The 27,115-nt window shown below is 55.8% G+C and overlaps 14 protein-coding genes across 14 annotated transcripts; 6 read left to right on the top strand and 8 right to left on the bottom strand.

Moving 5' to 3' along the window:
- Window positions 1-318: 318 nt before the first annotated feature.
- BJX67DRAFT_381094 (Zn(II)2Cys6 transcription factor) lies at window positions 319-3,016 on the top strand (the record flags this gene model as incomplete). Its single annotated transcript, XM_071032956.1, has 9 exons — window positions 319-442; window positions 492-572; window positions 629-1,257; window positions 1,307-1,509; window positions 1,553-1,573; window positions 1,618-2,013; window positions 2,079-2,401; window positions 2,455-2,715; window positions 2,766-3,016. 9 exons carry the CDS (start codon window positions 319-321, stop codon window positions 3,014-3,016), a joined length of 2,289 nt encoding a protein of 762 aa, XP_070886361.1.
- A 380-nt stretch (window positions 3,017-3,396) lies between these two features.
- Window positions 3,397-5,713, top strand: BJX67DRAFT_387933 (glycoside hydrolase family 154 protein; the record flags this gene model as incomplete). The annotated part of the gene is made up of 3 exons (XM_071034306.1): window positions 3,397-4,297; window positions 4,354-4,570; window positions 4,627-5,713. The coding sequence occupies 3 exons, from the start codon at window positions 3,397-3,399 to the stop codon at window positions 5,711-5,713; spliced, it is 2,205 nt and encodes a 734-aa protein (XP_070886362.1).
- Window positions 5,714-5,772: 59 nt separating this feature from the next.
- On the bottom strand, window positions 5,773-7,270 carry BJX67DRAFT_372014 (glycoside hydrolase family 88 protein; the record flags this gene model as incomplete). Its single annotated transcript, XM_071031183.1, has 2 exons — window positions 5,773-7,101; window positions 7,151-7,270. 2 exons carry the CDS (start codon window positions 7,268-7,270, stop codon window positions 5,773-5,775), a joined length of 1,449 nt encoding a protein of 482 aa, XP_070886363.1.
- A 394-nt stretch (window positions 7,271-7,664) lies between these two features.
- On the top strand, window positions 7,665-9,648 carry BJX67DRAFT_387940 (hexose transporter protein). The gene has a single exon (XM_071034307.1). The coding sequence runs from the start codon at window positions 7,690-7,692 to the stop codon at window positions 9,259-9,261; it is 1,572 nt and encodes a 523-aa protein (XP_070886364.1). The 5' UTR covers window positions 7,665-7,689; the 3' UTR covers window positions 9,262-9,648.
- On the bottom strand, window positions 9,192-9,526 carry BJX67DRAFT_353008 (uncharacterized protein). The gene has a single exon (XM_071029078.1). The coding sequence runs from the start codon at window positions 9,501-9,503 to the stop codon at window positions 9,282-9,284; it is 222 nt and encodes a 73-aa protein (XP_070886365.1). The 5' UTR covers window positions 9,504-9,526; the 3' UTR covers window positions 9,192-9,281.
- BJX67DRAFT_387944 (MFS transporter) lies at window positions 9,192-13,079 on the bottom strand (the record flags this gene model as incomplete). Its single annotated transcript, XM_071034308.1, has 4 exons — window positions 9,192-10,397; window positions 10,448-10,873; window positions 11,738-12,359; window positions 12,409-13,079. The coding sequence occupies 4 exons, from the start codon at window positions 13,077-13,079 to the stop codon at window positions 9,504-9,506; spliced, it is 2,613 nt and encodes an 870-aa protein (XP_070886366.1). The 3' UTR covers window positions 9,192-9,503.
- A 545-nt stretch (window positions 13,080-13,624) lies between these two features.
- On the top strand, window positions 13,625-15,296 carry BJX67DRAFT_85008 (uncharacterized protein). Its single transcript, XM_071035538.1, has one exon. It carries the CDS (start codon window positions 14,170-14,172, stop codon window positions 15,220-15,222), a length of 1,053 nt encoding a protein of 350 aa, XP_070886367.1. The 5' UTR covers window positions 13,625-14,169; the 3' UTR covers window positions 15,223-15,296.
- A 639-nt stretch (window positions 15,297-15,935) lies between these two features.
- BJX67DRAFT_85035 (uncharacterized protein) lies at window positions 15,936-16,850 on the top strand. Its single transcript, XM_071035539.1, has 2 exons — window positions 15,936-16,084; window positions 16,145-16,850. The coding sequence occupies exon 2, from the start codon at window positions 16,296-16,298 to the stop codon at window positions 16,734-16,736; it is 441 nt and encodes a 146-aa protein (XP_070886368.1). The 5' UTR covers window positions 15,936-16,084; window positions 16,145-16,295; the 3' UTR covers window positions 16,737-16,850.
- Window positions 16,851-16,964: 114 nt separating this feature from the next.
- BJX67DRAFT_381101 (ankyrin repeat domain-containing protein) lies at window positions 16,965-19,013 on the bottom strand (the record flags this gene model as incomplete). The annotated part of the gene is made up of 2 exons (XM_071032957.1): window positions 16,965-18,790; window positions 18,869-19,013. The coding sequence occupies 2 exons, from the start codon at window positions 19,011-19,013 to the stop codon at window positions 16,965-16,967; spliced, it is 1,971 nt and encodes a 656-aa protein (XP_070886369.1).
- A 427-nt stretch (window positions 19,014-19,440) lies between these two features.
- Window positions 19,441-22,213, bottom strand: dppV (dipeptidyl peptidase DppV). Its single transcript, XM_071035541.1, has 6 exons — window positions 21,882-22,213; window positions 21,783-21,834; window positions 21,497-21,729; window positions 20,440-21,442; window positions 20,167-20,389; window positions 19,441-20,114 (listed from the first exon to the last, which is right to left on the bottom strand). The coding sequence occupies exons 1-6, from the start codon at window positions 21,944-21,946 to the stop codon at window positions 19,522-19,524; spliced, it is 2,169 nt and encodes a 722-aa protein (XP_070886370.1). The 5' UTR covers window positions 21,947-22,213; the 3' UTR covers window positions 19,441-19,521.
- A 590-nt stretch (window positions 22,214-22,803) lies between these two features.
- On the bottom strand, window positions 22,804-23,349 carry BJX67DRAFT_381103 (uncharacterized protein; the record flags this gene model as incomplete). The annotated part of the gene is made up of 2 exons (XM_071032958.1): window positions 22,804-23,129; window positions 23,166-23,349. The coding sequence occupies 2 exons, from the start codon at window positions 23,347-23,349 to the stop codon at window positions 22,804-22,806; spliced, it is 510 nt and encodes a 169-aa protein (XP_070886371.1).
- Window positions 23,350-23,647: 298 nt separating this feature from the next.
- Window positions 23,648-24,182, top strand: BJX67DRAFT_85076 (uncharacterized protein). Its single transcript, XM_071035540.1, has one exon. The coding sequence runs from the start codon at window positions 23,817-23,819 to the stop codon at window positions 24,093-24,095; it is 279 nt and encodes a 92-aa protein (XP_070886372.1). The 5' UTR covers window positions 23,648-23,816; the 3' UTR covers window positions 24,096-24,182.
- A 242-nt stretch (window positions 24,183-24,424) lies between these two features.
- BJX67DRAFT_353025 (uncharacterized protein) lies at window positions 24,425-25,330 on the bottom strand. Its single transcript, XM_071029079.1, has one exon. The coding sequence runs from the start codon at window positions 25,040-25,042 to the stop codon at window positions 24,752-24,754; it is 291 nt and encodes a 96-aa protein (XP_070886373.1). The 5' UTR covers window positions 25,043-25,330; the 3' UTR covers window positions 24,425-24,751.
- A 577-nt stretch (window positions 25,331-25,907) lies between these two features.
- Window positions 25,908-27,033, bottom strand: BJX67DRAFT_85162 (uncharacterized protein). Its single transcript, XM_071035542.1, has 2 exons — window positions 26,295-27,033; window positions 25,908-26,242 (listed from the first exon to the last, which is right to left on the bottom strand). The coding sequence occupies exons 1-2, from the start codon at window positions 26,723-26,725 to the stop codon at window positions 26,011-26,013; spliced, it is 663 nt and encodes a 220-aa protein (XP_070886374.1). The 5' UTR covers window positions 26,726-27,033; the 3' UTR covers window positions 25,908-26,010.
- Window positions 27,034-27,115: the final 82 nt, after the last annotated feature.

Below are 27,115 nucleotides of genomic sequence, written 5' to 3' on the forward strand. Positions count from 1 at the left end.
ACAACCCCTCGAATGGGCAGGTGGAAGCAATTAACCCATCGACATCAGGGTAATCCCGCTTCAAACTTTTGCACCACTTGATTAAGTTCAGTACACCCTGGTCCCACAATTAATACCCAAATCCCTCGAACAAAGAAGTCTTGCTACTCCAAAATTCACCCCGCGTTTGCGCGGCTAACTGGCGCCATGCCATGCCCACAGGAGAATTCCCAAAACGAGCGCGGGGATCGGCCCAATTCCACCGGCATATGAATCGCCCGTCCCCTCGCCTCGAGTTAACGAACTATTATCTATTAGAAAGGTTGCCCAAGAGGCACGATGGAGCACGGACAGATACAGACTCCGACTTCAACAGACGACCGCCCCGCCTGTGGCGCGTGTCGGAAGCGGAAACTTCGCTGCTCGCGCGAGGTGCCTCACTGCGCGCACTGCCGCAGACTTGGTAGGCTGACGTGTGCCCTTATGGTCGTAACTGAATGATAACGTTTCAGGAACGTCTTGTTCCTATGATGCAGACCGCGAGAAGCCCGGTGTTAAACCTGGGGCGGTGGAAGCCCTGAGGAGGCGCGTTGGTGCGTCTACGAAGGAAGCGAATTATGGGTGGACGAGCTAATCTAACAATGTATAGAGGCCCTGGAAGATGCAGTATTCCAGCAGGAAAGGCCGCTCCTCGAGTCTTACCGTCCAAGCCAAGATCCGACGAAAGTCGCCTCTGCGCTTTGTGACGGCCTTGAGCTCCTTCTGGGCCAGCTTCGACCGAGCTCTTCGCGAAAACGACGTCTATCTGATGCCTCTGTAGAATCGCCAGTTCGGGAATCCCCTCGTGGAAGTATATCATCTAACTCGCAGCCTCCTTCGCCGGACAACAAGCGCAGACGGAGGAACACTAACCCCCTGAACACTCACCCCCTAATTGAGCCGGACGACTTCCCCGACTTATCAAGTACGCTGCCAGGCCCTGAGGTTCTCGACTCCGTTGTGACTCTGTACTTTTCCCTGGTGCAGCCGTGGATCCCCGTCTTCCACGAGAGGCGCTTCCGGCAGTGGATGCGAGTCCCGTCGGAAAGAGAGCGTCTTGAAGTCGTGCTACATGCTATGGTCTTCGCACTACTGAAACATGTAGACACCGAGCTGACAGCTAACCTCGGTGATATCGAAGCCATCTGCGAGCGATCACGGAAGATCGTCGTGTTGAATGCTATGAATGACCTACACGTGGAGAACCTGCAGGCGCTTACCATCGTGTGCTTCGAGGACGTGAGTCCCTAGTCCCCGGCCCACGAAAACGTATGTTGACGTTGGATAGATCGGATCCGGCAGGCTGTCCCGCGCATGGCCTATTGTCGGCTCCTTGACCCGAACGGTTGAGTACCTTCAGCTGAGCGTGGAGTCAGAACACCATGAGCAGGGCCCATTATTGCAGCCGCGGCCCTGTGTCCCGCCGGCGCGAGATTGGGTTGAGGAGGAGGAACGAAGGCGCGTATTTTGGACGATATTCAATCTGGACCGGTACGTTGTCTGCCACTGAAACGGGGATTAACTAACGAGATAGGTTCTGTTCCGTGACAACGGGGTAGGCATCTTGAATCCTGATGAGATTCCGATTAACGTGTGTAGCTGGAACACCAGTCTGACCTCGAACGATGTCCACCGACGACTCCCCGCAGACGGAGGCCTATGGCACAACGAGGAAGTCGTCATCACCCCGTTCTTCGGCATCTGGGACAAATCTGCAGGGAAGATCGGGAACCTCATCGCCTTCTTGCCTACGGACTATAACACGGCCGAGTCTCCACGCAGTCGCATTCCCAGGGGTCATGGTCACAGCCTTCCTGTTCCGGAAGAGCGAGTCGATATGTCAACCATTGGAGCCTTTGCATACCGGGTTGAAGCTACTGAATCTCTGAGCAGAGTGACGACCTTCTTCCTACAGCAGAGGATCAACTACCGCGACCGCCAGGAAATGGGCAGCTGGCTGATGCGGTTCAAGGAGCTGGACTTACGGCTGGTCAGGTATGCCAATGCCCAAATCCGCATATCCCCGTTCCCAATATCCATGAGGTTGACTAACAGCGCAGCTGGAAAATGTTCCTCCCCCAGCGATGGAAAGACTCGAACATCTCCCGCCAGCCGACAGTCGTAAATATGGACCCGAACCTGACCCTCGCGCACATCACGCACAACACGTCCATGATTCTGCTGCACCAGCGCATCGCGTACCCGCCGCCCGAGTGGCTGGAGGTCGTCAAGCTCCCGATCCTGTCGAGCGCGGAGACGTGCGAGGGTGCGGCGGCCGAAACGGCCAACATCACGCAGAAGTATATTGACAATTCGCCGGCGCGGAGTCTCGTCGATAGCCAGTTTGTGTTCTGTGTCTTTGTCGCTGCGCGTGTTTTACTCGGTTGGTTGTCCTCGTGTTTCGATGAAGGCTTTTGATAACACTATCTGTGTCAGTTCACTGGAGATACTACAAAACAGACCTCTCGTCTGACTTCTGGACGCTCCTGGCATTCCTTGACACAATTTCAACCCGCTGGTCCGGGTCTTTGCGAGGATGTGGCAGCTTAGCAGCGAAATACTGCAGCCAGCTCCGTGGGATATACCACCGGTGCCAGAGCGACGAGGGCTTCAAGGTCGATGTGCTGGGATACTCGAATGAGATCGAATGGACGGGCAGGTCTTCTGAACGCCCACGAGAGCCACAGAATGCAGAACGTACGTCTCAATTCATCCAACGCCACATGTAATACTTCTGACAGCACCAGCGCACGCTTCTGGGTCGTTGCACGGGCAGCATATCGAATACGCTGCAACACAGCTACCGAATCTCCTCGCTGCAGAGCATCCATCCCACCCGATGCTTTTGGGCGCAGCCTCAGGGCCGATGGGATATAACACCGGCAGTCCGGATGAGTTGACGGCGGTCACCTCCATTCTGCTCGACCAGCAGTACTCCGAGATGGACCGCATTATCAGCCTGAGTAACGCGAATTTCGCGGCTGATGTGCCTATATAGATTATTGGAGGACAGCCTGTATTTTCTGTACTATGCAAACTCTGGAAAGAGGGGTTCCACAGCCAGTGACCTTTTAAAGATCCTGTACAGCAGTGTACTCGGTGTATCTCGGGGAAGATTCTGTATATATATATTGCCCCTCACTTGACGTCGACGGGCTCACGCGGATGCGTTGGAGAGGCTGTGATGTCTGGGCGAAGCTTCTCCAAGCCTTTTGCTTATTAAATGAACGCTTCAAGTTTCTTGGGCATGTGCATGAGCTGAGCTCCCCTGCATCGGGTTCGGGGCGATAGGACCGGGATCTGCCCGACCATTCCTATATCTCCATGAAAGTCGCGCACCATCAAGGCCACCTCATTCCACGAGTCCTCTGTATCAACATGCCCCCCCTCCCCGGCTTCTCAGACAACCCCCTCCAATCCCGCGCGGACCTCATCACCGCCGCAACCGCCCTCGTCCACCCGCTGCACGCGCACTTCTCCCCCGCCAAAGCATTCGTCCGCCTCCCCACCTCAACAGGCGCACACTTCGACGAACGCGCCGCCCAACTCGAGGGCTTCGCGCGCCCGCTCTGGGTCATCGCCAGCCTTCTGCATTCTATAAACCGAAACACAGACTTAGACTCAGACTCCCGTGATACGGCCCGCATCCGCGGTCGCATTCACGCCCTCGCACAACCATGGCTCACCGGCCTCGCAAACGGAACGGACCCCGCACACCCGGAATACTGGGGCTCCATCGGCAACGGGGACCAGCGGATGGTCGAGGCCGAAGTCCTCGCGTGCGCACTGCTCTTCGCGCCGGACGCGTTCTTTCATTCACAGTCGCCCGCTGCGCAGCGCAATATCGTTACGTGGCTGCGCGGGATCCAGGGGAAGGAGATGCCGCGCAATAATTGGCGGTGGTTCCGGGTTTTCGTGGACCTGGCTCTTGTTCTTGTTGCGGGGGTTGAGTATGATGAGGTGAAGTCGGAGATGGAGGGGGATCTTGCGGTGCTTGATTCGTTTTATCTTGGGGGTGGGTGGTCGGGGGATGGGCCGTGGTTGACGGCCGAGGAGGAGGCGGAGGAGGAACGCGAGTGTGTGCGGACCCGACGGCGGGATCGCGTGGGGGCTGGACGGCAGGTGGATTATTATTCTGGGAGTTTTGCGATACAGTTCAGTCAGCTGCTTTATGTGAAATTTGCGGGCGCGGCTGGGTTGGATGCGCAGCGGGTCGAGAGATATCGCGTGCAGGCGAGGGAGTTTGGGAACGTGTATTGGAGATACTTTGACAGACACGGTGAGTTACTTTCAGCCTCGGCGTAAGGGTTATCAGTGATCTAATAGAATTTTCAGGTGCTGCAATTCCGTTTGGCCGCTCGCTGACGTATCGCTTTGCGTGCGGCGCGTACTTCGCTGCGCTGGCTGTTGCCGGTGTGTCTAATATGCCGCAGCCATTGGCTTCACCTGGAGCCGTGAAGGGCTTCCTCCTGCGGCATCTGCGGTGGTGGGCGGCGCACTCGCCTGATATCCTCTCTCCGGATGGGACGATGACTATCGGATATCTGTACCCGTACGTCAAGAGTATCCCTCAACGTACCTCTGCTGCAAGCTGACGAGACATTGTAGAAACATGTACATGGCCGAAGACTACAACTCCCCGCAATCAGTCTACTGGAGCCTCAAATCACTCATCGTCCTAACGCTAGACGACACGCACGCCTTCTGGCCCGCAGAGGAGACACCGTACCCTGCCAACCCTAACCCAGGCATCGCACTCATACAACAGCCCACGCAGATCCTCTGCAACCACCCACTCTCCACCCACCACTTCCTCCTCTCAGCCGGCCAATTCGTCGCCTGGCCCATGAAAGCCACGCAGGCGAAATACTGCAAATTCGCGTACTCCTCCTCCTTCGCCTTTAGCGTGCCCACCGGCCCACTGATCCAGCAGCTTGCGCCGGATAGCACGCTCGCGCTGAGTCGGGATGGCGCGGAGACGTGGGCGGTCAAGTGGAAGTGCTCGTCTGTGAGGTATGGGTCAGCTAGTATTTACTCTTCGTCTGGGAAACCGGATGAGACGGTTGAGAGTGTTCCAACTGCAACGGTTGAGTGGCGCCCCTGGGCGGAGGGGAAGGTTGTCGTGACGACAACCCTTATCCCCCCGATGAATCGGTGGCCGGACTGGCATGTGCGGGTTCATCGTATTCGGCTGGTAAAGACGGCGAGATTGGAAAGTCTGTATCTCGTTGAGGGTGGGTTCGCGATATCAAGAGTCCCGCGGGGAGACGAGCGCGTTCTCCCGCTGCGTTCGGAGGACGCTTTGGATAACGTGGACTTCGGTACCGGTGCGGGACAGGGAATTTATACCTCTGAGACAGGTGTCCTTGTCGTCTCACACGCAGGCGCAAGCGGCGTCGTGGGGAGTGCGCGTGTCCTCTCGTCGACTGGGACGGCTGATGAGGCGACGGAGCATGAGGCCTTGAAGCCGGACTCGAATACGAACTTGATGGCGCAACGTACGTTGATTCCTGTTTCGAGGCAGGAAGTCTTTGATTTTGAGGAAGGGAGTGAGATTGTGCTTGTGACGAGGGTTTTTGCTCAGACGAGTGGTGGGAAGGGTCAACAGCTGCGGCAAAGGTGGCTGGATGTGCCGAGGGTGAGGGTTGATGGACTGCCTGTTGATGGAGAGGACGTGATTATATTGGATAGTTGAATGGGATTTGCGTTCTCTCCGATATCTGCCTTCTAAGTTGCTCTATACCCTAAGCTGCTCTACATCAACCCCATCCTCAGCAGCCGATTCCCAAACTCGAGCAAGTAGTAGTCTGCATAGACCAGCCCATGGTCACTGTACCGGTGATGGTCCTGCGCATTGTGGTTCGCCGTCGCATTCTTCAACAGCGCATCAAACCGCTGCCCTTCCACCACATCGTCAACCCTCACCTCACCCCCAACATCAACCAGCCTGGCCTCCTCCCTCGAGTACGAATACTCAATCGTCTCGCTCACAATCCGCACCGCCGCATCAAGGTACCTCCTCGCAAGCCCCGCATCACCCAATGTAGTCAACGACTGCGACAGAATCAACAGCCCATTCGCAGCAATCACCCCCGCCGAAGAATCACGCAGCGGACTCCCCTCATCCTCAACAGGGGCATCAAAGTCCCAAAGCGGGACATACCGACCTACCATCCTTGTCCCCTTCCCATCTCCCGTCCGCTTCTCCACACACCCAGGGGCAGTCTCGAGTCGGTGCAGGAAGTAATCTGCCAGCCCGCACGCTGTCGCCAGGAACCCATCTTCCTTCGTCCAGCTGTACGTCTGCGCAAACCCGTATATCCCCCACGCCTGGCCGCGCGACCACGTCGACTCCGCCGCGTACCCCTGCGCCGTGCGCCGCTGCTTTATCGCGCCCGTGCGCGGGTCGAAGTTCACAACGTGGTACGTTGAGAATAATGCAGGTGGCTGATACTTCTGCCCCGGCTGCTGCGGAGTCTCGTGTCTCAAGTGTGAGCGCATGATAGTCCGCGCATGCGTAATCGCAATACCCGCCAACCCCGGATCGGACAGGTGCTTCGACGCGTAGAACAGCAGATCTAGATTCATCATGCTGTCGATGATAACCAGGCAGTCCTCCGTCAGACTGCTGATCTGCACGTCTGCCTGGCGCAATGTGTCCCAGCTGCGGATTGCGCCGGCGGCCGGGACGAAACGGCTTGCGAGGCTGTGGGCGGCTGTGAGGACGGTCTCTAGAGACTCCGGGTTACTTGTCAATTCCCAGTCCTGTCGGAGGGAGGGCTGGATGATGAAGGCCATGTCGTGGGTGTCTGTGCGGGTTTTCATTTCCTGCACGGGTGCGGTCCACGCGTGGGAGAGGGAGGTGAGACGCGAGCGGAGGTGTGTTATTGTCCTTGGGGGTATGGTATCGTTTTCATGATGCAGGTAGGGAAATGTCTGCGGGTATTTGACCGCGCGCTCGCGGAGGAGGTACAGGATCCCCGGGAAGAAGCCGCAGGTCCAGAAGGACTTTTCGCGGAGGACGTAGCGGCTTGTGTCATTGCCGTGTTGTGGGACGAATTCGGGGTAGACGGTGGGAGGGTTCTGCGTGCGTTAGATGGGTATGACGCGGTACTTAGGGTTAGGGAGGTACATTGTTTTCGAGAGCGTCGGTGGCGACTCGGAGGACTTTGGCCAGGACGTTTTCGGAGAAGAGCTCCTTCACGACGGATTCAAGAGAAACAGAGTCTACAGGGGCCGTGTTTGAGCTCATGGTGTCGGCGTTGAGGGGTGGTGGATCCGCCGTTGGGAGTGATAGAGTGAGAAATGGGAGAGAACGCACGAGCAGCGTTGCCTCAGAAATATAGGAAAGACGGACGACAAGTACTCGAATCGACAGGCCATGAAGCACTTTGTTTTAATGTTCCAAATTGCCTGTGGATGAGGCATCGGCACGGCTCAATGCACGCCGGTGCGATTCCCCCGCTGGCCGAGGACGCGAATTCAAGCACCAGCGAGACGGCTCGCTCGCCTTCGCTCTCGTGTGGAGGCCAATGAACAGCTTCTCAGATTGCACCCGGTACCCCCGAGCCCTCCACGCGGTGATATTGCGGGGAGCTATAAAGACGGCCGTCCTCTCCTAGCTTCCTGCCTCGCAACTCCCACTTCACTACCTTGACTTGGTGCCTCAACATGCTTTCGCATTCGGACAACTTCGAAGGCCTCGCCCTCAAGGATGTGATTCCTACCGACCGCAAGCCCTGGTGGAAGGACTGGACTTTGTTGAAGCTCAACACCCTCCTTCAATGCGCCCTTCTCACGCAAATCGCCTCCGGCTACGACAGCAGCATGCTCAACGGCATGCAGGCCCTCCCCCAGTGGCAGAGATACTTTGGCAACCCAACTGGCACACGCCTCGGCGCCATGACATTCGGCCCTACAGGAGGCATTCTGATCTCGGTCCTCATCTCGTCGCAAGTATGCGAGAAGTTTGGCCGTCGATACCCGATCTGCGGCGGCTCCATCGTCATCATCCTCGGCTCGATCCTGCAGACGGCAGCCATCAACTACGGCATGTTCGTCGTTTCGCGCTTCTTCGTCGGCTTCGGCCTCGGGATAGTCGCCACAGCTGCACCCCCCTTACTCACAGAGGTCGCATACCCAACCCACCGCGGCAAGCTCGTCTCCTTCTACCTCGTCACCTGGTCCCTGGGTTCCCTGATCGCCGCCTGGGTCACATACGGCACCTTCAAAATGTCCAACTCCTCCTGGAGCTGGCGCATCCCCAGCGTCCTGCAGTGCTCGTTCTCCCTCGTCCAGGCCGTCCTCAGCCTCGTCGCCCCAGAGTCCCCCCGCTGGCTGATCTACCAAGGCCGCCGCGACGAAGCCCTCGCCCTCCTAACCAAATACCACGGCAACGGCGACCCAAACTCCCGCCTCGTCCGCTTCGAAATGGCCGAAATCACCGCCACACTCGAGATGGAGAAGCTCCAGCGCGCCTCCCGCTGGGCCGAATGGCTCGCCACACCGGGGAACCGGCACCGCCTCTTCCTGGCCCTCTACATCCCCGCGATGCTGCAGTGGTCCGGCAACGCCCTGACCTCGTACTACCTCTCCAAAGTCCTGAACACAATCGACATCACGGACTCCAAAACCCAGCTCATCATCAACGCCTGCCTCTCCGTCTGGTCCTTCCTCACAGCGGCATGCTTCGCCCTCCTCGTCGACCGCGCCGGCCGCCGCCGCCTCTTCCTCGCCGGTATGGGCGGCATGGGAATCGCATACATCATCTGGACGATCTGCTCTGCGCTCAACGAGCAGCGCAACTTCGAGGACAAGCGCTTCGCTGCCGCCGTGCTAGCCATGATCTTCGTCTTCAGTGCCGCGTACCACATGTGCTCGCCCGTGGCGCCGACATACATCATGGAAGTTGTCCCCTTCTCGCTGCGGTCCAAGGCCGCGATGATGTACCAGCTTACTGGGAATCTGGCGGGGCTGTACAATAGCTTTGCGAATCCCGTCGCGATGGATGCGATTTCGTGGCGGTATTATATTGTCTGGTGTTGTGTGATTGGGGTGAACTTTGGGCTGATTTTCTTGTTTTTCCCGGAGACCAGGGGGAAGGGGCTTGAGGAGGTTGCGGAGATCTTTGATGGGCCTGACGTGCGCGCGGGGGTGAATGCGATGAGGGAGATGGGGATGGATGGGGTGGGTAAGGCTGGTGTGGGTGAGTCGGCGGGGGCGACGCATGTCGAGCGCGCGTAGTGAGGGACGAGGTATTATGCTCAGCAGGTCTTGAGCTTCAGAGGAGTCATTAACATGGTTGTGGAGAACTGAGGCTGCTCATGGTGCAGGTTAATATAGCTTCTATAATAATGGCAACACATAGTTGTCGATGATGGTGAGGATAATGAGGCGAGTAGACTTCTAACCCACGTTTCATATAATCTATAATCGCCATCACAGATCCACAAGATCAGCCATAGTCCTACCCTATACCCACCCATCTAAGCCTCCTCACTCACCCTCCTCCGCACCTGCACACCCCCCCGCCACCCAATCCAGCCCGTCTCCCTCGGCCCCCTCGCCAGCCCAACAAGAAGCGCCCCAAACACCATCACCAAACTCACCGTACCCGCCATCACCCACCCCCTCGCCGCATACACGCGATTCCCCACCGACGTCCCCATAAGCTGTCCACAAAACGCACCAACCATGTACCCCGTGTTCACGCGATTCCGCGCCTTAGGCGCAACGCCATATATCGCAGCCCGATTGGCAATCACCGTCGCCTGGAGGCCGAAATCGAGGAGTGCGGCGTGGAGAATGGGGCCCGCGATGGTGAGTTTGCCGGTGTATGCGCCGATTGCGATGCCGGTCATTGTGATGGCGAGGGAGATTGTGATGGAGAGCTGGGTGACGTATTTGTCGATCACGAGGCGGGAGTAGATGGGCGTGAAGGTCATGGGGGTTAGCCCGGCTATGGAGAAGAGGCCGATTGTCAATGTTGAGTAGTGGTAGGGGTCTCCTGAGAGGAGGAAGGTGAGTGTTGTCCAGAAGGAGGTGAATGCTGAGGAGCAGAGGATGCCCATTATTGTTGCTTGCACGAGGATGGGGTGTTTGAAGAATAGGCCGATGATTGAGTATAGGATTTTGAAGTAGGAGATGTCGGTATTTGTGGACGGGTAGTCTGGCATGAAGAGCCAGAGGAGTGCGAAAATTAGATACTGTAGTCCCAGCGAGAGATAGTAGATGTTCCGCCAGTGTGATCGTTCGGCGATGATTCCGGACAGTAATCGCGCGAAGAGCAGGCCGAGTACCAGGCCCGAGGAGACTATTGAGATTGCGGTTGCGCGGCGAGCTGGAGGGGCGAGGTCGCCGACAAGGGGGAGCATTATTTGCTACATCTGTCAGTATGGGTTACATCCTCATCAAGGGACGGATAGGGTACCGGCGTAACAGTCGTGATAGAGGTCAGAAAACTCAGCGCGAGAAAAATATTAAACTCATTCGTCACACACAGGCCAATCCACATCGTCGCCGTGATAAATGTCAACAGGAGCACGAACGGCCTCCGTCGCACGATGTCGCCCATCGGGCAGATGAAGATGAGCCCCGCGGCATACCCCGCCTGCGAGCATGTCGGGATCAGCGAGGCGCGTTCCTGCGAGACGTGGAAGAACTCGGCGAGGAGGTCCAGGAGCGGTTGTGCGTAGTAGAGGTTCGCGACTGTGAAGGTGCCCGCGAAGGCGAAGAGGAGGTTCAGCAGGATGTTGAATTTGGGCGGGTTGGAGGGGGTCCAGCGGCAGTGCGGGGGGGACCAAAGGAGAGACCTGATAAGGAAGTTCTGGGGTTTCTCAGCGGATTGTTCGGTGTTCTGGAGATGTCAGTGCCCTGGTTGACTGTTGAGAAGCAAAGATTCGGTGTCTACCTCCGGCGTGGGCGCATGGTCCTGAGACTCAGGGTCGCGAGGCGCCTTTTCGTCCATCTCGGCTATCTCGGTATGGAGGGAGCATTGGACTGGCCGACAAATCTCTCGACAACCCTCCTCGAGGCTCGAAAACAGAAGGGAGGTGATCTCAAAGAATGAAACAATCCACCAAGAACTTTGAACCCTGGAGGGAAAAGTCGAATCTTTTCTCCAGCCTTGAACCCCGCCTGGGCCGAAGAGCACCAAAACCCGACGCAGACTCCGAACGATCTGCGGGTTGCTTGTTCCAGTTTCGGAGAGCAATTATCCGCCTCCAATTCTCCAATTCTCCAATTCCGCCATCCTCCAAGGCTGCCCAAGTTGAAGGCTCATTCCGTCGCGCCCGATGTGGTGACATCACGTGTCGTCGTCCTGGCCGGAAACGGCTGTCCGCAACCTCGGGGGGTTCCAAGCTGTCGTTCGGGGGATTGATGTCTGGCTTGAGCGGGGCCATTGTGAAGGAAACAATTGCATCCTTCCGACGTCCGTGGAGTCTCAATCCCGAGCCATGCGAACGCTTAGAGTGAGAAAAAGCAACATGCAGCACGGCCGGCCCACGTGGCCGGAAAATTTTCGTGCGACTTCAGCTGGAAGAGAGACATATTCAAAATTCTCATATTATCTCTGCTTGCTCTCCGCTGAAATCGAAATAAATGACATGTCCTTGAGGCAATCCTTGGATATATATAGTGTGGGATGTGACGTAATAGTCAAGGGGTAAAAACGGTAAGAAGACAGCAAAGTGGACTATGTTGGCTAACCCATCCGCACGCTCAACCCCGAGCGTCTTGTGCGTGAATCATCGCCTCCCCAAGCCCCAGAAACATTGACGCCCCCGATACTCCGGATCCCCATCATATCCAGCGCCGCCTGGCCCCGACTAATGAGATCACCGCCCTGGCTGCTCCGTTGCTCCTGCCTCTCAATCCCCCGCCGCTTCAGTTGCTCGATTTCAGCTTCGCCCAGGAATTCCCCGTGGCATTTTCCCTGAAACGCTGCCTCGCGCACGACAGGCGCCCACATCTCTGCCGCCGTTGCTTCGTCAAACCCACCTGCGTACAGCTTATTCGCGCGGCGGGGGTTCTCGGGAGTCGGGTCGGGGACGACGATGGATGAACGCCACCACGATCGGATAACATCGTACCGCCGCTCCATGAGCCAGATGACGGGCCAGGTGAGAATCCAGAGCTGCAAGATGACGCATGGATAGTAGACCCAGGGATTGTTGCGCAGCCTGTTGATCCAGTGCGGGGAGTAGATCGTTACGACGCCGTTTGATAGCGTGGATGTGATGTGGATGTGTCCCTGGTAGCCGGTTGAGCGGATGTGCGATATGAACGCACTGCGCATGGGCTCGAAGTTGAAACCGTCGAGAAATCGGCGGTAGGTGAATCTATGCAGGTCAGCGGACAGTGTCAAGAGCGGGCGGGGTGGGAACGCACGATTTGACCGAGGCAGAATCATTGCAGAACCGCTCACACCACCCCTTTATCCCAGGGACGTCCTGTGCATTCTCCAAATCCATCAGTCTCTCTCCCTCGTCCCCCTCCGGGAGCGCGATGCGACCGGTCTTATTGGTTGAGCGGCACCGCCCTCCACGGTACGCCTTTATTCCATCGAAATCGCCGATGACAGATGTGGATGACCATCGCTGGCCACGTTCGTCCGGTCCACTGTAGCGGAGCAGAGTGCGGGTGAGGTCGATGCGGAAGTTGAAGTCGGTCACGGTCTCGGACTTTTTCGTCTTGCCGTCGTTTCGCGACTCCTGATGCGAGCCGCTGATTATCAGGCACGGACGCGGCGGCAGGCGGGTCTGGCGGTCTATGAACTCCTCGAGGGCCTCGGCAGAAGCGGAGAGTTGGTGGTCCAGGGTTACGGCACCGGAGAGACGTTTCGCCGCCGCGAAGGAGACATACGGCCGTTGAGCGGGGATTCTGTACGCGGTTTCAGGCGGAGCGAGGGGGTTATCACGGTATTGCCTGGTGGGCGACTGCGCGGCGGCTTGGTCGTAGCTTGGGGGCTCATCGGTTGGGGGCTCGTCCGCGAGAGGGTCGTGAGCGGAGGAGCTCAAGGCTGGCGGGGGCGAGGGGGATGAACTGCGGGTTTTGGCCATTCTGTCAGAGGGGGTGATGAATGGAGGAAGAAGAGGAGATGGAAACCGAGGAAGGAGGAGATGTTTATCTCACCCCAGGCTGGACGGGTGCCTGAAGGCTGAACGGCGCTAGCCGCGAGCTAGCCGTTTTAGACGATTTCGTGAGCCGCGGTCCAACGAAAATTCAGCCTCATCCTCTCTGATTGGCCGAGACACAGCATCTTTGGGCGCGCCCAGATGTCCCCCAGCGCCAATCAAAGTTGCTGCTCGACCAACACCATGCACATTCCCCCCCATTCCCTCCAGTCCTCTTGGGCAACGACAGTGCAGATTGATGTCATTTGTGTTCATGCGCTCTCTGTTCTGTAGCCGGCCTTGTCTCCTCTTCTGACACGGTTGCAGAGACAACATCCCCTGTCACATGTCAGGTCTGGGTCAAACAAACCTTGCTTTTGCCACGCCGTGATGTTTCAGGCTGGCGGCCAGCTGGACGCTGTTTCGCCTTGGGAGAAGTTGATCTCAGGCTCGGGTGGCAGCTGCCTGGAGGGATCTTAGGACAACACCCATCCAGCAAATATATCTGTACCCAACCACTTCGAAAGTCAAAAACCCTTCAAGTTTCTTGAAAATTAATTTCCAACGACTTCTCCGTAACCTCGTCAAGAATCTTATTTATCTCGTTTCTTCCTCGATGCTGGGAAGCGCGCGGATTGGCGGCAGTTCCCGACTTGGCATCACGTGTGTGTACATATTTCCGCTGCCACTTGCTATCTGCACGCCAGCCACGCACCCAATCTCTGATGTCACGGTGCTCGCAGCTTTGCTTTCCAATACATCCTCCTCTGCGGGCCTTTGCAGCGCCAGTCAAACGCTCATTTTACCTGCTATTCAGAAACATTGACATTCTTATCAAGACTTTGCCAACCCCTGCGTGGATAAGGATGGGGAGGATAGGTCACTTTGAGGAGCGGCCCGTGAGCAAGTCGCGTCGCTCACGCTCTCCTGGTTCAATACATGACATTCGCCCACATAGTTTTCGAGAAGCCACCAGAGTCCGGCGGTTCCTCTTGGGCCCTACAACTTCATTGAAGTGCAGCATCTAATCTCTAAAATGGCTCCTCTCATCCCGCGCGCATACCGCTCGGCCGTCGAATTTTGCTTCGACGAAGAACAAACTGACGCCATTATCCGAATCGCCGCCTACCACCGGAAAGACTATCCTCTCTCCGTGATTTGGTTCCCACATCGCGAACACAGCGATATTTATCCGTCTATAGCGACACCCTTCCAGCGGAGTTCGAGTGTTGGCCTAGGTTCTCTCGACCAGCTACCCCGCGAGCTCTTGTTTGACACCTTGTACCGCCTGGATATGCATTCTTTGTTCAAATTCCGGCAGATTAATCTCAGGTCAAGACAGATGGTAGATTCTTTCTGCCAGTACCAAAGGGTCGTCTCACATGGACTGAACCTGTTCTGCGCCTTGCTACGAACACGGGTTGCCATCGACATCACTCTCCTCGACTTCTACCAGGCGTTATGTACCAAAGCATGCGCTCTTTGCGGCGAATTCGGTGGATTTATATCCATACTACCTTGGAAGCGCTGCTGTTTCAAGTGCCTTCAGGAGTCTCCGGAGACACAAATGCGGACTCTTGCCTCGGTGCGAAAGCAATTACGCATGACAAAGGCCGAACTAGGCCAACTGAGGTCATTCAAGTCCTTGCCCGGGATATACTCGATGGATGAATCGGTATACAAATCCCGCATTACCCTTGTTTCTGTTCATCAGGCTGCTTTAGCATGCGGGTGGCAATCTCACGCACTTTCACATGTTCAACCAGGGAGCTCTGCCCGGAATGAAAAGTACAACTTCATGGGTTCATGCGCTCTCCCTTATTATGACAAACGAACCGGCAGAGCTGAACACGGCATCTCATGTGCCGGGTGTCAACTTGCTATCGAAAAAGATATCATCGGCACTAGACGCACGAAATGGGGTTATGACGCTCGAGACAAGGTATATGCGCAAAACGGCTTTCTGGACCACTTTCGGTGGTGCGAACAGGCACAGTCCCTCTGGAGGTCGAGTGGTGAAGGTAAAACTCTGCCACCCGAGTTACCCGTGTTTGCCCAGACAGGAGGCTACTTTAGAAGAAGGGAATGACAGTGTGTGGGAAATCGCCACTCCACTAAAACGGGTCAAGCCCTCCTACTGAAGAGTTATTCTGGTTGACACGGTGTTATGGAGCCCATTTGCTAATATATTAAAGCCGCCCTCCCGCAAAGTGCTAAAGGATAGCCCAAAAGCAAAACTATTCTTGCGATCCCGACCCACGATACAGCTCGAGCTCACATGCTATGATGTACTCTTCCACAGTCTGCCCCATCTGATCTGTGTATTTCACCTCCGCGTCAGGCTTGACCAGGTGCCTTGAACAGGAGTTATTCGAACGTTTACCGAATACCTTTCTGACCGGGCGGCACTTGACGTTTGTCCCGCGTCGGTTATCGCACTGTTTAAACTCCGTCTTTTTCTTGCAACCACAAGTGTATTCGATATCCTCCGACTGGCACATTCACACCTAGTGAATGAAACACGTTAATCGGGGTTGATTGGAGGAGATCTCGTCTTCTTACATTACCCTGTAACCAGCCGGCGTGTGTCTCCCTTGATAGTCGATACAGCAATCGATTTGGACAAGAGATCTCACTTGCACTGTCCAGAAACTGTATGGTGGCGGGAGGGGGTTGTCCTGAACGCTCGATGATTACCAACGCAGCGAAAGAAACGATTGATTGAAAACTCCATGCTGTACTTCGTCAACGACGCTGTCAGACTGTTTGGCGATTTCTCGATCTCCTCGATAATATGTACGAGGTCGATAACTCCGAAAGAAACGAATGAAAAACTTCTTGTTGATAGCTAGTATCTGAATCGACTGATGATAGTCTGAATGATGGAGGAAGAGAACTAACTACAAAGATAATTATGAGCCACGGAGGTGCGAGTTACAGGGAGCTTCAGGGTAAGCAAGCAATCATAGGGATGAAAGCGGAATCTGAGTTGCTAACTAATGGCTACCTAGCGATATTTATACCTGCGATGGGGCCTTCACGGTAGCCATATTAGGAAAGAGGGATTGAATGAGTGAAGCGAAATGAAGGAACGATTCAAGCGATATAGGGGTGGCGGAGCAATGACGCTGGCCGATCCCTCATATGAAGTCGGAAGATTGAATGACTCCGTCACCGATATCGATGACGGCCGACAATCATCAATGGCAGGTGATGAGGTCAGGAACTCGTACGGAGAAGGTGCGAGGCAGAAGGTGCCTACCTCACTGCCGCCAATATCTCCTCAGACCGACTCGTCCAACTATCTTCCAATCGCCTGTGACCACCACCATGATCGCTAAAATAGCCCGTTTTGAATGGGAGATTCCTCACATCGAACGCGGAACGCGAGCCTATCAGCTGCTTGAGGGTTCAGGGCTGGCGCCGCGCTTCCTCGCGCATATTCATGAGAACGGACGCATCATGGGGTTGCTACTAGACAAAATAGAAGGGCGCTCTGCTTCCATCCAGGACCTGGATATCTGTGAAGCTGCTTTGGGGAAACTCCACGAACTAGGTTTTTTACATGGGAATGTGAACCGATGTAATTTGCTTGTCCCGTAAACAGGTGTCAAACTTCTCGAACATCTCCAGGAGGATGCGAGCCGGGAATCGATGCAGAAGGAGCTCAAGAGTATACCCATAGAACCGATGGAGGATTCAGGGCGTAGGGATTCATGATCCAGGATGATAGCAATTGAATGTGTTTGAGGACGCCCCTTGCCTCACCTGTCTGTCGGGCCGTGCGCATTGCCCGGCGATTTGCAGCCTTCAGCCTCATCCTTGCCTATCTTAACATCCCCCTGTTTTACTCCCCCCTGCTCCGGTATCTTTGACGTTCCGCGCGATCCAATCCGAAAGCAACCTGAGTGTTTCCTCCTTACCATGTGTTTTAGCGAAATGCTCCTCCGCCGCTACCATGGCATGGCGCACCGTATCTTCTGTCACGCCCAGCTCAGGGTCAAGCAAAGCGTCGATAATGCTGTGATGTCCCAGTTGAGCGGCCAGGCTAAGCGCTGTTTCGTCGTACAAATTCTTATGCCAGACATCCAGCCCCGGCATTTCCAGAAGCATGTCAACCGCATCTCTTCGTCCATTCACGACGACATGATGCAATGGCGTATTTCCGCTTGATTTACTCGGACGTAAGTCCACGTCCTTGTGGGCAAGGATCATCCTGGCCGCCTCGAGACTGTGCTGGTGTTCAAAAGCGAGTTCAAGCGGCGTTCTCATGAGCCAATTCTGAGGGTTCACGTCAATTCCCGGGTGGTCAAGCAATGCCTGGAGAATCCCTAGGCCCTCGGTACTTTTCTCGGGGAGAATAGGTTCACTGTTTGGTATGACCGCGCGATCCCTGGCAGCCTCGTGCAATGCTGTGAAGTTCCTGCGATCTTGAAAGTTGATATCGATGTCCTCCCGCGACAGAAGGTACCGAACTACCTCCTCGGCTCCGTGCGCTACGGCCCGGATTAAAGCAGTCTCGGAGTATGTGCTTGTGTACGCTGCCAGAATATTGGGACATGCCTTGACGATAGTTTTCAAGATACCGACCTTCCGTCCCTCCAAGGCCCCCCTTTCGAGGATAATAGGGTGTAGCTCCCGGGGCATCGTAGGATGAGTGAAAAGCATCTGGAAAATATCCTCCCGCCCCGTGCGAGCAGCAACAGCTAGTGGTGTTGTTTCTATATCAGTCGCCGCGACAAACGTATCCATCGAAATCCTCGGGCTTTTCAACAGTTCCCGCACAACTGGCCCATGGCCCCTCTCAGCCGCCCAGTGAAGAGGCTCTCTCAGGAGGCCGTCCTTGACATTCACGTCGGCATGTGGCAACAGCAGCCTGGTAATTTCCGCATGCCCTACCCCAGCAGCCCAGAGAAGCGGCGTATCACCATCATTGTTCCTCGCGTCAGCATCCACCCCCCGGCTAAGTAGAAAAGAGACAAGCCCGGAATGGCCATATAACGTAGCAAAATGCACCGCATTCTCTCCATTCCGCAGTCGTGCGTGCAAATGAGCTCCATTCTCAACCAGGAACTGCACAACCTCACCCCGTCCCCCCAACGCCGCCGCCATGAGCGGTGGGTAAATCCACTTATCTTGCGGATCCGCGTTGATATCGTGTGCAAGGCCAAGTCCCAGGAGCCGCTTGAGGTCCTCAACCCTCCCTAGATACGCAGCTGCCATCAACGCCGCAGAGCGCCACTCACCCGTCTCCTCATCCAAGTCATCCAGGTCCTCACCCGTGTTGAGGATCCGAAGGATAAGTCCCGGCCGCAGGATCCCGACAAGCACGGATATCATTCCATCCGTGTACGCCCTTCGAACCTCCTCTGCGTATCTGCCGCTGCAGAAGAGCGCCACTGCCCCATCAGAAGCCCGGACAATCGTGTTGACGAGCGCATACCTACTGCTCCTCCTCCTCCTCCCACTCTCACTCTCATCTTCTCGACCACGAGCAGCGTCGTTAACAAGCATACCGACAATCCTCCGCATGATCGCAAGCGCCGACAGAGTCGGCGGACCCCGCGCGAGCCGTATGTCCACCGCCCGGTCTATCACAGGTGTCTTCCGGCGAACCGCAGCCAAAAGGTGTCGGATGATAGTCTCGTCAAAGGTCCCTGCCGCGCGGCGTCAACTTACGTTCCGTTACTTTACTTTCCTCTGTGGAAAGGGGAGGGAGGTTAAGGAATACTAACGGCTCACACGCCGCAGGCCCATGAACCAGACTATCGCTGTGCGCGTGGCTGGGAAACCGGGATCACACTGCGTACCCCATCGCCAGCTTGGGGCGACGAGGCCCAGGATGTCGTGGAGGAGTTCGAGTGGAAGTCGCTGGATCATTATGGGGATTCTGGTGAGGGGATGGCTGAAGTGTGCAGAGGGAAGGAAGGTCGTGCCTCCAGCTCGGGCCGGGGATGGGAGAATTTGTTGGGGTCTTGCGAAGGCAACAAATTGGGAAACCTCGTCGTTTTCTCTGACCCCCGCTCACCTCATCTTACTCCGGAGTCAAACCCTGTTCTTCCGTGGCCTTCGTGTTGAGGCCTTCGCGAGGCAACGAGCCAAGGTCATGTGATCTCACACCCCTTCGGGTTCGTCAACCGTCAGCAGCGCGGAGAATCCAGGCGATTTCGTTCTGCAGAGAGAATTCAAACAACGGGATTGCTGCAGGCGAGCCTCGGAGGTGATTTGATTTGACTTGCCCCATGAACCTCGTGCTCGACTCTGGGGGCAAGTCTTCGAAAACTCGACCCAATTCCGGGCTCGGGGGTTACGGAGTATACATAGAAAGAATGGATCAAGACAAACGAAGAGCGCTATTACTCTACCAACACCGACACTATATACACTCTCACGCGGGAGGGTTGACATTAACCACCGGAATCACCGTATCCTCCAGCGACACCGCATCTTCATTCTCCTCCCCAACACCAGAGTACTTATTCAACCACCCGAGCACCTGCTGATGCCACACGAGGCTGTTCTCCGGCTGGAGAACCCAATGGTTCTCATCCGGGAAATTCAAGAACCGACTCGGCACGCCACGCTCCTGGAGCACATTAAAGATCGAAAGGCCCTCAGCCACAGGAAGGCGATAGTCCAAATCGTTATGGATAATCAGATGCGGCGTGTCGAAGCGCAGGATCCGCTCGGGGGCAGAGGGGTCCCAACGGCGGTAATTCTCTCGCGCATCCCAAAACGTGCCGTTGAACTCGCGCTCCATGAACCAGAGCTCCTCCGTCGAGATCTTCGCGTCCGCGACGAACGTCCCGTCGTGCGTGACGAGTGCCTTGAATTCTCGGCCGAGGTCGCTGCCCTGGATCCAGTTGACCATGAACCCGCCGTAGCTGGCGCCGGCCGCGACGGCGCGCGACGTGTCGACGTAGGGGAGGTCGCGCTGGGCGTACTCGAAGCCCTTGACCAGGTCCTCGTAGGGGGAGCCGCCTGAAAACGTTAGCTAGTGGAACGAAAGGGAGGGAGAGAGTGGGCGACGGACCCCAGTTATTCTGGATAGCGTCGGTAAGCTCATCGCCGAAGCCAGTGCTGCCCGTTGGGTTGGGCGCGACGACGACGTAGCCCTGGTCGGCAAAGACCTTGGGGTTCCAGCGGGTGCTCCAGGAGTCGGCCCAGGAGCCCTGGGGACCGCCGTGGATCAAGTAGCACAGCGGGAATTTGCCGTTCCGGTCGAAGTTCTCGGGGAAGATCACCCACGCTTGGATCTAGGCTCGTTAGCGGTGTTCAGTATGCTGAGAATAAAGGCTGTAGGTACCTCGGTCCAGTCGCCCTGGAAGAAGATCTCAGCGACGTCATTGGAACTGAGGCCGTCCAGCTCGGGGTCGATCTCGTTGGCGGAGGCGAGGGTCTTCAGGACGCCCTTCTCCGGGTTCAGGCTGGCCGTGTAGACGATCCAGCTGGTCCAAATGGCGGATCCAGTGACAAGGAGGGACTTGTGGGGGAGAGGGTAGTAGGCTGTGGCGTAGCCCCTCTCGGTCAGGGCGTCCGGGACGAAGTCGCCGGTGGCCTCCTTGATGGGGATGAGGAAGAGGTTGCCGCGAGCGTTGTCCTCGGCGCCGACGACGATGGTCTCGTCGTCAACCCACTTGGCAGAATCCGGGGAGCGGTCCCATTCCGTGGCAAGTGCGGAGATCTCCTTGGAGGCGATGTCGTAGAGGTACAGAGTCCGACGGTCGGACTCGTATGTCGGGTCGATCATCTGGAAGTAGGCCAGCGTCTTGCTGTCTGGCGAGAAGACGGGGTTGTTGGCGTCGCCCTCGACGCCCTTGGGGGCAGAGCCAACGGCATTGATGGGGACTGCGGTCTCCGAGCCGTCATGGGGGACCAGGTAGATGTAGGCCGTGGTGTAGTTGGCCTGGGGCCTGTCGGGGGCCTTGCTCTTGAAGGCGACCCATTTGCCGTCGGGGGAGATGTCGTAGTCAGAGGCTCCGCCGAAGGGGGGGTAGGGAGATTCGGCGTTGGGGACGGGGGCGACGAGGTTGTGGAGTCCGCCAATCGAGAGGAGGCGCGTCTGCTGGCTGTACCCCAGGGTTCCAGAGAAGACGGCGTTGAAGGTGGTGTCGAGATAGGTGTCCCAGTGGCGGACATAGATGCTGTCGTAGATGCGGGCAGTCGAAGCGTAGGTCGTGGCGAGCTCCTCGTTGTACGCGGTGCCATTGCGGTACGACTTTCCGCTGAAGACGTACTTGATTTGGCCGGATTCGGTGGTGACGGCCTTGAGCCCGGAGAATTGGGCTGGGAGGGAGGCAGCCTTGTATCTACGAAGCTCAGTAAGCTTGAATCCATCTTGAACTGCCTTTCAACAGACTTACCCCCCCGCAAAGTCGGACACGCCGGTCACCCACAGCTCGGAGCCGCCGGGGATCTGCGAATTGGTGCCATTGATGTACAGCAGCGTCGAGTCGGTCAGCCAGACCAGCTCAGAGACATTGCTGTCGTCGGTCAGGGGCTTGATGTCGCCGGTTTTCAGGTCGATCAAGCTCCACCACGCAGAGGTCTCCTTGGTCTCGAAGGAGTATTGCGACGTGGAAAAGAACGCGACTTTCTGGTCGAATTTAGTATGAGCTCTACGGGACTTCCAAGATGACAGGAACCTACCCCAGACGGATTGGGAACGGCTTCAGATCGGCGGGGAGCGCTGATCAACCCCCTGGACAGAGTCAGCGCAGCTCACGACAGACACGACAAGGAACATACTCTGGGGTCAGAGCGAGTGCAGAAGACGCAGCAGCAGCGAGCGACAGCCACCTGAAAGCGCCCATGGTGAAGACGATGCGATGGCAGGACGACCCCTTGAACAAAGAGCGCGGAGGGATCAGCTCATATTTATACGGATGATGCGATCAGCGCCGCGAATAACCAGCTTCAGCACCTCCACACGAGAGTTTGCAGCATCGACAGGCACCGCGGGGCGCCCAAAGCACCCGACTGGCTTGGGACCTGCCTGATCGAGCCCGTTCCAGCGAGCTAGACGTGTCTTTGGCAGCGATCAGCGTGCTGACAACGGAGAACCCTGAATTGGAAGCATTCCACGCGAAGGTCCGGTTCAATCGCGCGTGCTTGGGTTGCAACGCCAAGGCGAGATCCATGTCAGATCCAATCTCCTGGCGATGTTGATAACGCCGATGCAACTCTGGCGGGCAGATAAATCAAAGCAGTCTGCATCCCCGGAAATTACGCTGCTGGATGAACACGAGCCCGCCCGTCAGACATTCGCCATTCCTGTTTGTTGTTGTCTCATTGTGGCTTTGGAGAGATTCAGCTTTAATGTACCAGATTACTCAATGCCTCACTCCCCTCTAGCCAAGAGCCTTGGAATTCTTAATATGAGCAGAAGCTTTACCATCCACACAGCCCCGCCCCATCCTTCAGCGTCACCAAGAACGGACTCGGCAGTGCGCCACCGATAAGACGAGCATCCGGGTGACAAAGAACACCGACGGCTTACGCCCCTCCCGGCTGGCGCCGGAGAGTCGAGACTCGCAAAGTTGAACGTCGTCCACGGAGCGAAAAACGTGAACCCCCATTTTACCCGCCCGCGAGGAGTCACCAGCGAAGGCGCTAGACCCTTCTCCTCGATGAAGCGCACCTCTCGTTTGATCGCGACCGAGTGTCTGCACTAGATCGTTGCAAACCAGATCGTCTCGGCGACTTTTGCGATCGGGCCCGTTTGCGCGTCGCGCTCGGACAGCTCGTAGCGGAGGGATATGATGCTGTTGTGCGTGAAGTACGTGCTGGGCTCTGGCAGATCAGGCAGGCCACGGCCGTTGATCGGTCCGACGAAGTCTACCCGCCCATTGCTGCCTCCTTTGGCGTGTACACCAGCTTCGAGTACAGCGCAGCAATGATGTCGTTGCTCGTCAAACTGCACGCCGGAATATTCGCTGCTACTCTCCAGCTCCTTCTGCCCCCTCGAACCTCGTCGACCCATGTCCCCGGCAGGTGCTGTCTGTGCGTTGTCAGATCTCTACCCATACATACGGTGAACCTTGATGACTGCGTAATTTGCTGAGCATCTTCCCCCGAGAACCGGCCCCAGCCCAACCAGCTGGCCATACTCCTGCAGAATTGACGCCTCGAGAAGATCGTCCAGAACCAGCCCGATGTTAACATGGTACGGCAGTGGGGTCGAGCTGCGGCAGAAATACTGTTCCGAAGGCACCATCTTCTCAAATATGCGACGACGTGAGAGGAGAGAAAGGGGAAACCCCATCTCCATGCCGCATCAGCGCCCTTTGTGTGGTTTTTATCTCCTGCCCCGGCTTCCGCCTCGAATATGGGCATGGTATGCATTCCGGACAAGCTATCAAGCAATGCAGTGATCTGCACACGACTGGCTGCGATGCAGCGAAGCCACTAGTCGCTCGCAGACAGACGACAAAAGCAATATCGTTTCCCGTCTGGAATATGCCCGCACTCCGCAGAGTGCTTGTATCCCGAGGACAAATGGAGATAGCTCCGCAAGGGTTCGACAGCCAGCGGTAAACTCCAACTACGAGGCGAATACTCAATAACGGATTTTTGTATAGCGGAGGGTTCCGTGCATTATATTTCTCTGAAGCTATTATTAATGTTCATTCTTCCAAAATCAAAGGGATCAAACATTAGACGGCCGAGACGATCGTGAACGCCATGCCCAGTCTATGTTCTATCCCAGTTATATTGCCAAAAGTTCAGACACACCTATGGTTCCATGTTCCAGAAACCCTCATCTGCAGGTATATCGAGTCGTTTTCGGAGATATCGTGTAATAGCCTGTCAAGGCACGGATATCGACTTAATCGCTTAGGATCTGCGAGGAAAGTTTGTATTGTCAGTAATCATTTATTCTCCCCGTCAGAACTCCAATTCTTCTTCGAGCATACCTATTTGCTGGCTCCACACCTTGCCCCGCCCATCGACCAGGGTTAAACGTATACTCGTCGTCCCAGTGCACCTTCGCTGGCATGAGAGGCCCCCATTCTTGCTTTACGGCTGCGAGACGCGTCTTCAGCTTTGAGAGCACTGAGCGTTTCTCGGAAATACTGACTGGCTGAGATGATTGGCATAGAGTGGTAGAGGAAGTTGACGCGGTAATTGAGCTCATGGTGGTTGGGTTAGTTTGCTATGGTGGGAAGTCAGCTGGGTCTATACTTCGATATAGATATATATATAGGGAGGCTCACGCGACAAGAGATAAACAAGAAAAGGAATATATTTCCGCTGTCGTGGGACTCGAGATTTGGATCAGGTGCATCCGATCACCATTTTGCCAGCCAGGCCAGAGCATATTTATAGACAACGCAGGGCCGAAAATCTTGGTCCATGTCGGCACCAGTGTGCCGGTCGCCAAGTTTTCTCCAAGCTTGGCCGGGATATCGCCGATGCTGACACGTGCAGCGACTTGGCTCATGCTTTCGTTATCTGATCAGCGATCAGCCAAAAATGTTTTCGTGTCCCACACAAGCAGCAGGAATCCATTTTATCCTTTCGAACGTGAGTTAGTGACGGCCCGAACGAATGTCGCTTGAATTGCTCGCTGCTGTGTGTCGGCCTTCTTGAGATATTATGGGATCACGTGACCTCGGCTAGTCGGCTAGTCGCCTAAACGAGGCCTCCAACAGAGTCTTGCGTTGGGTTGAGTCATTCTTGTATGCCCTCTTCGGAGTTTTTGCCGAGGGGTTTCCACCGTCTCCTGGGCCGGATCGCTCCGCCGCCTCCAAGGTTGTCAGCTTTTGTTGACGCGTGTGGATCATGTCGAGGGATATGATTGGCCGGGAGGCAACAATAGAGGGACCAGCCCGCGGCACATCTATGGTACCGAGTCGACGCCCGAGTACTCGAGCATCGCCGTTTTCACGTGGCGGTGCTGAACGCATCAAGAAGGTAACCTCATTCCTCCCGAAGTTGCCCCTGATCGAGGATGAGACTGTTCTTATCGGGTTCCGCGTCGATATACGAGCAATACAGCGAGTGTCGCATTGACAATCTGGAAGAGCGGATGCGTCACCAGTTACGGGTGAGACGGGGCACGGCGGAATGCGCAGCTGGGGTTCGATGTTGGTGCCGTGAAGGAGTTTTTGAGAGGGCGGAGGGATTATATTGATGCGACGATTGATGAGATGCTTGAGGGAGAGTAGATACTGGTTAAATTTCTGGATCCCCTAGGAACATAAGACAAGATTGATGGATCTATTTACTTGAGATGGCGCGGTTATGAGAGAAAGTAGGGTAAGCGGGCGCAAGGTCGGTGTTTGGGTGGTCAATATCTACCCGGGAACACATTGACCACCCAAATAGTAGAGATATTTACCTTGACCTCTGCCATGGGGTCCTGCTTTAAAATGAGCCCTTGAGCGGGGAAACAGTTGCCAAATTCTTATCCCATACCTTAATCTTATTCTTCCGTGATAATCTATGTGATGGAATCATACAGCATCAAGGCTCACATGAAAGGCATAGCGAGTCATCGTGATGTGAAAGAAAAGAATCAGAAAAAGAAAAGAGCAAAAGAGAAGCGCAAAGAGAAGAACCAGACCTCTGCCAATGAGTCTCTGCATTTCGCCGCCCCGTTGGCTGCCGCAGGGGAGAAGAGAAGGAGAGGGCAGAAAAAGAGGGCAGAAAAAGGGAAAAGAAAATGAGAAAGGAAAAAAAAAAGCTCGATCAGCTCCTCGCTCTCATGCGGGGCATGACGGAGATGGTACAGATCAAAAAAATAGCCACAGCCTCGTCTGGGGGGAAGAGGGGAAGGGAACTATTGATAAGGCCCACGAGGCAAATCCAAAGGTTGATATTCAGGGAGGTGGCAGATCAGGTTCTTTGCCACCAGTTTTCTGCCCCCAAGCAACTAGTTGACGCTATTGGCACCGCCAGGGTGCACCCGACGCAAATGCTCAGCCAGATTGTCCTTCCGGTGAAAAACCCTCTCGCAACCGGGCATGGAACACGCAAAAGAACTCCGCGAAATATGCTGCGTGTCGACGTGTCGCTTCAACTGCGCTGGGCGAGAGAATGTTCCGGTATACTTGCAACCGCGCCATTCACATTTGATGGCGCTGGCGGGACGGGTCGACTGCTGACTGCGAGACTGTGTCAGTGCGGTGAGGAGGATAGAGAGAAGAAGCGTACGACCTTGGCTTTGATACCCTATGCGAGGGGTTTCTGTTTCGAGTGTTGCTGTGTGGCACTAGCACTGGGGTTTGGGCTTCATGACCGGAATTATACGTATTAGGGCTGTGCTGGGAGGGGTTCACGGCGCTAGAGTATCTCGAATAATGGTACTGCGGGGAGTCAAGTGTGTCGGTGTCCGCGAGGGGCCAATAGAGAGCCATGGAGCCCGCGTAGTTTGCATCAACTGCGCCGCTTTGGGCTGTGTTCGAGGCTGGGGGGATTGTCTGGTAAACTCCTGGGAAGGGCGGCTGGTAATGCGAATACAAACGTGGAAGATCTTGAAGTGAATTACTTGAAGGGGTTGGTAGGAAATGTGCATCTCCATGGGTATAGGCATTTGGGTCAGTCCATAGTGATGACGCCCAGGGCAGGTCAGCAGGGTCTGAGGACATTGTTGGAGGGCTAAAGAGGTATCAGGTTGGTAATTCACTTGAAGACTTGAAACTGAGATTGAGACTGGAGTAGAGGCGGGAAGAGATCCCGGGTCTGCTGGATTTATAAATGTCGCCATCACAAAGCTGCAAGAAAAAATGAAGATGACTCTCCAAGAAAAATAAGGGAAAAGGACAGAGGAATTACTCCAGCACAGGGCGCACAAGCATTCGTTTTGCTGCAGCTTGTTTCTCCGCCACTGAGACCTCGTTATGATTGGTTGACGCGACCTTCGAAGATGAGTCCGCAAGGTTGTGGAAGATGAGTCCGCAAGGTTGGGGCATCCGGTCAAGTTGCAATCCCAAACGTGCGCCCGAAGACCCAGCGGCGGGGCTGAAAGACTAATCTCC

The sequence above is a fragment of the Aspergillus lucknowensis genome, assembly GCF_044049455.1.
Source record: "Aspergillus lucknowensis strain CBS 449.75 chromosome Unknown BJX67scaffold_19, whole genome shotgun sequence".
Lineage (NCBI taxonomy): Eukaryota > Fungi > Ascomycota > Eurotiomycetes > Eurotiales > Aspergillaceae > Aspergillus > Aspergillus lucknowensis.

Excerpts from the sequence above, each read along its gene's own strand:
- BJX67DRAFT_387940 (XM_071034307.1), top strand. The coding sequence starts at position 7,690 with ATGCTTTCGCATTCGGACAACTTCGAAGGCCTCGCCCTCAAGGATGTG.
- BJX67DRAFT_353008 (XM_071029078.1), bottom strand. The coding sequence starts at position 9,503 with ATGGGTGGGTATAGGGTAGGACTATGGCTGATCTTGTGGATCTGTGAT.
- BJX67DRAFT_85008 (XM_071035538.1), top strand. The coding sequence starts at position 14,170 with ATGGCTCCTCTCATCCCGCGCGCATACCGCTCGGCCGTCGAATTTTGC.
- BJX67DRAFT_85035 (XM_071035539.1), top strand. The coding sequence starts at position 16,296 with ATGACTCCGTCACCGATATCGATGACGGCCGACAATCATCAATGGCAG.
- dppV (XM_071035541.1), bottom strand. The coding sequence starts at position 21,946 with ATGGGCGCTTTCAGGTGGCTGTCGCTCGCTGCTGCTGCGTCTTCTGCA. Across the intron at positions 21,835-21,881 it reads GCACTCGCTCTGACCCCAGA|GGGGTTGATCAGCGCTCCCC; the intron begins GTATGTTCCTTG and ends GACTCTGTCCAG. Across the intron at positions 21,730-21,782 it reads CCGTTCCCAATCCGTCTGGG|AAAGTCGCGTTCTTTTCCAC; the intron begins GTAGGTTCCTGT and ends AAATTCGACCAG.
- BJX67DRAFT_85076 (XM_071035540.1), top strand. The coding sequence starts at position 23,817 with ATGCCCAGTCTATGTTCTATCCCAGTTATATTGCCAAAAGTTCAGACA.
- BJX67DRAFT_353025 (XM_071029079.1), bottom strand. The coding sequence starts at position 25,042 with ATGCGTTCAGCACCGCCACGTGAAAACGGCGATGCTCGAGTACTCGGG.
- BJX67DRAFT_85162 (XM_071035542.1), bottom strand. The coding sequence starts at position 26,725 with ATGTCCTCAGACCCTGCTGACCTGCCCTGGGCGTCATCACTATGGACT. Across the intron at positions 26,243-26,294 it reads CATAGGGTATCAAAGCCAAG|TCAGCAGTCGACCCGTCCCG; the intron begins GTCGTACGCTTC and ends ACAGTCTCGCAG.